The 9,289-nt window shown below is 31.9% G+C and overlaps 1 protein-coding gene across 1 annotated transcript; it reads right to left on the bottom strand.

Annotated features, from left to right (window-relative positions):
• Positions 1–479: 479 nt before the first annotated feature.
• Positions 480–3,602, bottom strand: LOC123230006 (12-oxophytodienoate reductase 2-like). The gene is made up of 5 exons (XM_044656095.1): positions 3,351–3,602; positions 2,608–2,748; positions 2,386–2,516; positions 1,374–1,550; positions 480–1,241 (listed from the first exon to the last, which is right to left on the bottom strand). Exons 1-5 carry the CDS (start codon positions 3,419–3,421, stop codon positions 649–651), a joined length of 1,113 nt encoding a protein of 370 aa, XP_044512030.1. The 5' UTR covers positions 3,422–3,602; the 3' UTR covers positions 480–648.
• Positions 3,603–9,289: the final 5,687 nt, after the last annotated feature.

Genomic DNA, 9,289 nt, shown 5'->3' with positions numbered 1-9,289 from the left:
AAACGGGCAAACAACAAGTATCACTATGTACAATTAAGAGCTGTACAAGTAAGAGTACAGGGGCTATTCCGTGGTGGTATGAATGTCCCTATCCAAGTTGCATTGCTTTTTTTGGAGATGGACTACATTTACTAAAGCTTTGGTTAGAGGGTTTCATGCCAACCTAAAGCTTTTTAGCTGGTTGGGTTGGTGGCTGGTTTAGAAAATACAGGTTTTTGCTTTTGTTTAAGCTGTGACAATGAGATGAAAGTGAGTGTTACAGAGTAAAAGAAGAAAAAAGAGTGATGCTTTTTGCAAATGTCTTATGACATTCTGAGTACCTGGCTCAGTTTACTCGTTTTCAGCTACCTAAATCACCTCCAGTCAGGGCCAAAAGGGTAATGCGAGATCCCATTACCAGGAAATTCGATATGCCAGTACCTGACAATTTTAATTGGATTGAAGATAGAATCGAAAATTTTGAATTGAACTCTATATAATTGTATGATATCAAAGCAGAATTATTACTATTATCTATTACCCGAACAGGGTAGTTTTCTACACAGACAGATGATAGAGTGGGAAAAAATCACATTCCAGTAAAAGAAAATACAACGGAAATAAAATAGAAACCACACTAATTGTAAAAACAAGTTTTAACTTGAAGGTCTAAGGAGTAGTTTCTAGAAATGGATAATCTGTGTAACCGATAACAGGATCATCTATATAAAATGTATCTCTATTGTATGGGTTTAGAGGGGCATTGAGTTCAAATCTCTTTGGTAAATCAGGATTTGATAAGAACCAACGACCATAAACAACAAGATCTGCACGACCTTCTACTATAGCCTTGATTCCATCTTCCCTTTCATAACCACCTGCAACGAGGAATGTACCGTTGAAAGCCTTTCTCATGTGCAATAAACTGTGATGACTTTCGTGTTTTTCTCCAACTGTCTTCATTCTGGGTTCAACCATGTGACAGTAAAGAATATTATACTTATTCAAGGACTCTGCCATATAGAGACCTAATGCTTCTGAATTTGAGTCCCCTGCTTGGGAATAGTCTGCAAAGGGAGATAGCCTTATACCAACTCTCTCTGGTCCAATCTCATTAGCAACAGCTTCAACTATTTCTAGAGCAAACCGACAACGGTTCTCAAGGGATCCACCATATTGGTCTGTCCGATCATTCACTTGATCCTTCAAAAACTGGTCAATCAGGAAACCATGAGCACCATGAATCTCAACTCCATCAAAACCTATACAACATATACATAACATTAGCAACCTGATTCATAGAATTTCTGTTTATTTGGTTGCAGACAAGCAGTAATCTAAAAATTAAAATCACTCCCCAAAATTTAAGTTTTGACTTTAGACAAAGTATTTACCAGCTTCAATAGCATTCCTTGCAGCAACCCTGAAATCATTCACAATTTGTGGGATTTCATCTGTCCTTAGCTGCCTTGGAGGTGTGAACTGTGAAACATCAACACCATTTGCTCGAATTTGAGGCAACAAAGGCCTGTCTGTACTGGAGATTGGAGCTTGACCATTTGGCTGAAAACCTGTATGGACATGAGAAAGGGAGAACTAATAAAGATCATATGAAAACCAGTATTACTTTTCTATGAGATCAAGAGCGTAAACATGAAACAAAACATTAAAAACTGAAATGCTAAGAACTTAGTCTTTTCAACTCGCTTGCTGGCCCTGTGTTTTGCATCACATAACTTACAGCAACTCAATTATGTAACCTCACTGCAAGCTGATTGTATACACACAAATATCTTCGACTTAACAACAAACTAAATTGTAGATCAATATAACACAAAAAAGAACATTAATCTTTTCTTTCACTCTTCCACATATTTTCAGTAACTCAAATATAAGATTTCTGTGATCAAACATGGAAAAAATAAATAAATAAAGCTTAAGCACAATCCTATATTTATTTATCACAATTCGCAACTTAATTACAGGTTCTTTTAGTCCAGTTCACAAAAATGATAAGAAAGAATGTAATACCCAACTTTCTGACTAAAGCAACTACATGACTAAGTACTGAAATAAACCCTGGCTTACATGGTATACTAATTTACGTACGCAGATATTCACAAGGAAAGGCTTAAAAGTAAATAACTAGGCAAAAGTGACAGGGCAAGTTGTTATAGTATAAGGAATGAAATGCTTCAGGGAGTTGAAAATAATGCACATAATGTTCAATATATATACACTACAAAAGACACTGAACACCAGGACGCATAATTGTAGAGAAGGTTCTAGCAAAACTTGATTCATCCAATATGAATGTATGCAACGGAAAACATTAAAGAGTCAGCACTAATGACCCATAATGGTTCAATAGTTACAATATAAAGAAGTCAAAGACACAGAACACACCTCTATTTGAAACCCTCCCCACATGCACAATCTGAGAAAAGAAGATCCCGCCTTTAGCATGAACAGCATCTACAATCGGTTTCCATGCTTCAACTTGCTCCTTTGTCCATATACCAGGTGTATTTGGATACCTAAACAATCAAAGAAACAATAGATCTTATCAAATTCCAACCTCAAATGCTGTTACCCTTTCAATGTAATTCATGTATAAGACAAAACTACCCTTGAGCGGTGTCGGAAACACCAGTGGCTTCAGCGATGAGAAGACCACCTTTGGTTGTTCTCTGAGAGTAATACAAGATGGCATGAGGCTGAGGAACATTGCCGTAAGACCTCTGTCTAGTCAATGGCGCCAAAACAACTCTGGAACATACATGCAAAATCAACCACAAACTTTAACTAGACCAATAAATAAACTGCAGTCTCTCACCCAAACAAATTCATAAATTTGCTTAACAGCTCTCGAACACACCACTTCCCTTACCAATCTTGCAAACAACTAACCGAATATAACATTCATAAAAGATCAGTTCTCCAGGAGATGCATCTATACATAGAGAAAAGTGGCACCTCAGCTGATGAATCAGCCTGTGCAACTGTAGAAATGGATATAATTATGCCATAAACAAAAGTTTCTGTTCACATGCCGAGTGAAAACAATGAATTTTTACTTGTGAAATAATTTATTTAAAAAAATATTTCAAGGCAACCAAAAGACTTAATCACATTTTCTCAGTTTCGTGCCCTTTCTCCGCAACAACCAAACACTCCTAAAATACAAATTAATTGAAGAGACAAAACAGGGATTTTCCAAAATCACAATTCTTCACTATAACAAACAAAACAGAAGCCTACCCATTACTCAGAACATCAAGTTACTTCCAACCCATAAAAAAAAAAAAACCATCAGAAATCAAGTGAAAAGTGGTCCAATCTCTAAGATTCCAAACTCAGAAAATGCCTACCTGTGAGAAAGATCGAAAGGACCCATCTTGTAGGGGGTGAGAAGAGGAATTCGTGGAGTTTCTTTAGACATGTTTGAGCTTCCCGTTTTACAAAAACAAGTTCGGAATTGTTGAAATTGCGGAAAGGAGTAATGTGAAGGAGAGTATTTATAGAGTGATGGGAGGCCATCAAATATGAAGAGAAATTTGCTTCGGAAAGTCGTGGGTTTTGCAAGAATTAAGATGACATAATGAATTACGTGGGTGTCAACTACTTTCCCACTGCGGCGAACTTATTTCATTATGGTAATTAAAAGAGAAGCTTTTAGTTCCAAATTATAATATATTTGATATCAACAAATAAAAGAAAATTAAATTAAATACCTATTTTATCTTTTTATTAAGTAAAAATATGTATTTTTTTATTCTTAACTAAAAATATTTTAAATATTTTTTAAAATATCAAAACTATCTTTCATTACATCTATATAAATCTTTTCAATCTTATTCTTATTATATACATTTTTTATATTATTCAAATACTTATTCTTGTAAATATTTAAAGGTTAAATGAAAATTCAAAAATTTGGATACATTTTTAGTTGGATAGAGATAGGTTAGATTAACTCAAATATTTAAAGATTAGATTAAAGTTTAAAAATTTTGACATACATTTAATTTAAATTAGATTAGAGTTAATGATTGTTAATAAAAAATTTGTATTAATGTAATATGAATATGTCTTGATGACACCAGCTATCACGCATAGTATATATACTAAAGAGATTTTCATAATTTATTAATTTTGCAGTTGCTATATACAATGAGATAAGCTTTGAATCATGAATCAGCCAAGAAATCGAAAGTACAGAGGCTATGCTGGAAATTTCGTGCAGTGTCTGACGTCAGCTATTACGTTTTATGTTCTCAGACGAGAAGGGACAAGATGGAGCTAAATGAAAATTCAACTCAAATATTCAAACTGCTCAACGCAATGGACAATCCTAGAAAAGCTATAATATGGTCAATGCAATTCGTGGGTTGTGCATAAATTGAAATAGGTAGGAGGTTGAGAACATGTCATATCCAATGAAAGAGAAATATTCATGCATTAACAATTTTACTATAATTAATTTTAAGAAAAATCATGGTTTATTAAAAGAATGAATGTGTATATAAAATAAAGTCATATGAGTTTACTTATGAGCAACACTAACTGTATAAGTAATTAATATAATTTTAAATATAAATAATTTTATATTATTATATTCTTAGATAAATAATAAACATAACTTTATACATAAATAATTTTATATTATCATATTTTTTAATATTATTTTATCTCTAATTTCAAATCATCTAATTATATTATAATAAATTATTATTTATATACAAAATTATACTTATTATAACTATATGTCGTTTTATTGTTTACTTATTTGTCTTTAATTAAAAATTATCTTGGAAGTGATTTGTCATATCCTTGTAACATCATATAACTAGTAGGAGCAAATATCACCTTAAAGGAAGTGATCTACACACCTCAAAGCCTTTCAACATTTCTTTGTTCAAGTACATTTCTCTAACAATTTTAAGGTGATATTTTGCTTTGATGGTCTCAATAAAATCATAGTTTGCTTGCAACAAATTCCTTAATCTAGAAGTCAACAAGTTAGAGCGTTTTAATGGCACATACTTCACTTGTTGGAAAGATTAATTTATCTTTCTTCTCATTGAATTAAGTGTCTACTATGTGTTGGACTCTACCAATAACTTTTCCAACAACAAAAAGAAAAATTATTATTTCTATGTAAACCAAGGCATTTTAAGAAAGTTGCAAGTTCAAAAAAAGGCCTAAAACCGAATAAAATACTATTAATAACAAAGCCAATATGGTTGAAAAAGAACCATATGAAATTGTGGCCATGGTTACTGAATTACACATGGCCACACCATCAAAGTCTGATGATTGGTGGTATAACTTTGGTGCAACAATTTATGTATGCAATGATAGAAATCAATTTAAGAATTATGAAATTACAACAAGAGATGAAAATGTACAAATGGGGAATCATAATATTACAAAGGTGCATGGAAAAGGAATGATTGAACTTAACTCTACATCCGATAAGAAATTGATTCTCACAAATGTATTTGAAAGATTGGATGAAAAGAATAGATGCAAAACAAATATGCATGTCAAGAGAGAAAAAATTAAAGCAGACATTTGCAAAAAAAAGAAAGGATAAGCATTTTACCAACTCTTTTGTCTCTTATATGGATATAGAATGATGGAATAAGTCTCCCACTTATAAGACTTCTACAGAAAGTCCACCACCAAGCCTTGGCCAAATATGGTAGAGTGAAGAGAGAGAGTTTGCAACTTTAGTGAGAGAGTTTTTCTTTTAAAAATGGCCAAATATATTAGAGAGTTTTTCTTATAATGGTGGTTAGTTGTAGTTTTTTAAAATTCTACTTTTAGCCCACCAAAATGTTGATTTAAAGATTTGTCATACATACATATATCTAATATATTTTAGCCACATTAATTCCATCTCAATAACACTTTAACTTTTAAGATGTCATCTTTGTACCCATATAACATTTTATATGATTCTTATTATCCTTCGAAAGGTACTAGCCAATCGTAGATAATTAATTCTCCCTTTTGTAAGCTTGGTTGATTGGTGTGACCCTTTAGGTTCACCATGGCATAATCGTGAGTCTCTTTTCAGATGATTTGGAATTGTATCCAAAAACTTAATGACTATGATAAACATCTAGTGATGTGACATAGCTCATAAACCATGATAGAGAAATACTCCATCGAACTTAATATCACCAATCGTATATTTGTGTAAGTAATATCCTTTCATTAGCCAATTCAGATCGATTTCGGACTAATGGATCATCAAAGCCCTAATTTTGATTATTCACAAATCGTCAATTTAAATATTTGAAACACATCATTATGAACATTCGTCATATGATGTACATTATACTTCGATAAGAGATTTTGATTTCCAATGTTTATCGATTTTTGCTTTGAAACTCAGATTTAGGTCGAATAAGTGGATATTTAGAATCAAATACTTTTTGAGTCAACATATCCCATGTTGATTATCATTCATCTCTATATACAAATAACACATAATCAATATGGTTTCTCATATAGAATATGGTTAGCTGTGTGTTTATACACCATATGAACCACGCATATCTAATTCAGGTCCAACCATGATGTCCTAAGTCAAAAGATTACTTCATATATTAGTATGATCATATGATAAGTCATTGACTACGATTTAATGACTATATGACTTATCGCTATTGGTCATGTTCAAAAAACGGTTCTCTAATTGTTGATCCATACTAATACCTTAATGACATGACCATCATCATTACCCACACTAATGTCATCTCATGGCATTCAATGAGAATATTTAGAATGTCTACTATGTGATATAATTATCCAAGTTATATCATGTTTGTAAGAAACAATTTGATGATTCAGTTTGTATTAAGTGACTCATCCAAACAACTCATATACATACTTTATATTATTGCAAGTAAAGGAAACAGTTTATGCATATGAAAAAAAGAACTACTTTTTTATTAATAGATAATTTAGAAGATTATATACAAAATGAAATGCCTTGAAACTAACAACACGAATGGCTTTTAGAGCATATAGTAACAAAACTCCCACTTACACTAGAGTTATTCATTGTTGTATCACATACCCATCTTCTCAAGATGATGGTCCAACTTTTTAGTGTCATTGCCTTATTTAGTGAGTCAACAACGTTATCTGCTAATGGTGTTTTCTGAACTATAATCTCTTTAATTTCAACAAATTCTCTTAAAATATGATATTTTCATTGAATATGTTTGGACTTCTATTATGCCCTTGATTCCTTTGCTTGTGTAATGACATCAGTATTGTCACAGAACATGGTTATCATATACGTCATGTTTGGAACCATAACAAGCTCAGATATGAACTTATGCATCCATACAACCTCTTTTGCAATTTCTAAAGCAACAATATATTCAGCTTCTTTAGTAGAGTCAGTTATGGTTGATTGTTTGAAAATCTTCCAACTAACTATACCCCTATTACAAATAAAAATGAACCCTAACGTAAACTTTCTATTATCAACGTTTGACTAGAAATCAGAGTCTGAGTATCTTTAAATATTTAACTTTGAACACCCATAGCTCAGAACAAGATCCTTAGTCCTTCTTAAGTACTTAAGGATTGATTTCATAGTTGACCAATGTTTCTCTTCTAGATTGGTCTAATATCTGCTTATAACTCTTACAACAAATATTATATCAAGCCTTGTATATAACGTTGCATACATGAGTCCACCTATAGCTGAAGCATAAGGCATATTACACATCTATTGTCACTCTTCATCAGTTTTTGGACCAATATGTTTAGAAAAATGAAGATCGTGATTGAAGGGCAAAAGTCCTCTTTTTGAGTTTTTCATATTGAACCTTTTCAACAACTTTTCTATGTACAATTTTTGTGATAATCCAATTATCCTTTTTGTTCTATTTTTATAGATATGAATTCCAAGGACGTATGTAGCATCTCCCAAATCTTTCATTGAAGAGGTTCTAGATAAGTAGATCTTGTCTTCATTCATTATGTCGATGTCATTTCCCATCAGTAATATGTCATTTACATACAATATGAGATGATGCTTAACCCATTTGCAAACATAGGATTCATTTAGATTCTTTTTGAAACCATACGACTTGATTGTTTTATCAAATCATATGCTCCAACTTATGAAAGCTTGCTTCAATCCATAAATGGATTGATGCAACCTATATGTCTTATGTCTTTCAAATGCAGATACAAAATCTACAAGTTGTTCCATATATATGTTTTCCTCAATGAATCCATTGAGGAACATTGTCTTGACATTCATTTGCCAAATTTCATAATCATGGTATGTTATGATAGCTAGCATTATTCAGAAAGTTTCCTGATAATCTAACCTTTGCTTCTAAGTATAACATTTTGCTGAAAGTTATGCCTTATAGTTCTCAACTTGTGTATCCTTGCCAATCTTTCTCTCAACCAATAAGAACAATTCTTTTCAATGGATCAACAAGGGTCTAGATTTGATTAACATGTATGGATTCTATTTCAGAATTTATTACTTTTAACCATCGACTTGAATCAATATCCAATATTACTTCCTCATAGGTTTTAGGATTATCATTATGATTTATTTCTCCTACTTAGTAAGATTCAAAATCTTGCTCATGAAGAAATTCATATCTATCTAAAGGTTTAGATATGCTAGAAGATCTTCAAATTAGAATTGGTACATTAAATGTAAAGGTTTACTAAGAGGACTCTGCTAGCTTAGCCTGTTCGATCTAAAGCTTTTTGAAATTTTCTTTAAACTTTATTGTTCTTCTTACACCTCTTTTTTACAAGAACTCCTTCTCCAAGAAATGTATATTTCTATTGATCGAAATTGTTTGATTAGTTGGGAAGTAAAAAGTAATATTCTTAACAATCTTTAAGATATCCTATGAATTGAGCCTTTTTAGACTTGACATCCAACTTATCAGTTTTAATTAATTTAACATAAGCTGGACATCTCCAAATTTTAAGATAATTGGCACTGGGAGACTTAGTATACCACATCTCATATGGTGTTTTTTGAACTGATTTGAATGGTGATATATTCAGAATATGTGTAACAATAAGTAATACATATCACCATAATGATGTTGGTAGGTCCATAAAATTTACCATGGACCGTACCATATCTAATCAGGTACAATTCCTATTTTCTGATACATTATTAAGATATAGTGTGTACAGAGGAGTCATCTGGGATATGATTCCATTTTCCTTTAGATAGTCTCGAAATTCTATACTTAAATATTCACTTTTATGACATGATCTGATCGTAAGGCCTTAATAT

This window comes from Mangifera indica, chromosome 11, assembly GCF_011075055.1.
Source record: "Mangifera indica cultivar Alphonso chromosome 11, CATAS_Mindica_2.1, whole genome shotgun sequence".
In the NCBI taxonomy this organism is placed as follows: Eukaryota; Viridiplantae; Streptophyta; class Magnoliopsida; order Sapindales; family Anacardiaceae; genus Mangifera; species Mangifera indica.
This window is presented reverse-complemented; position numbering and strand designations above follow the sequence as displayed.

What these genes read in the sequence shown, in the direction of transcription:
- LOC123230006 (XM_044656095.1), bottom strand. Translation starts at nt 3,421, where the DNA reads ATGTCTAAAGAAACTCCACGAATTCCTCTTCTCACCCCCTACAAGATG. An exon ending in GTTTCCGACACCGCTCAAGG is followed by an intron (nt 2,517 to 2,607) that starts GTAGTTTTGTCT and finishes TTGATTGTTTAG; the next exon opens with GTATCCAAATACACCTGGTA. An exon ending in GGGGAGGGTTTCAAATAGAG is followed by an intron (nt 1,551 to 2,385) that starts GTGTGTTCTGTG and finishes ATGTCCATACAG; the next exon opens with GTTTTCAGCCAAATGGTCAA.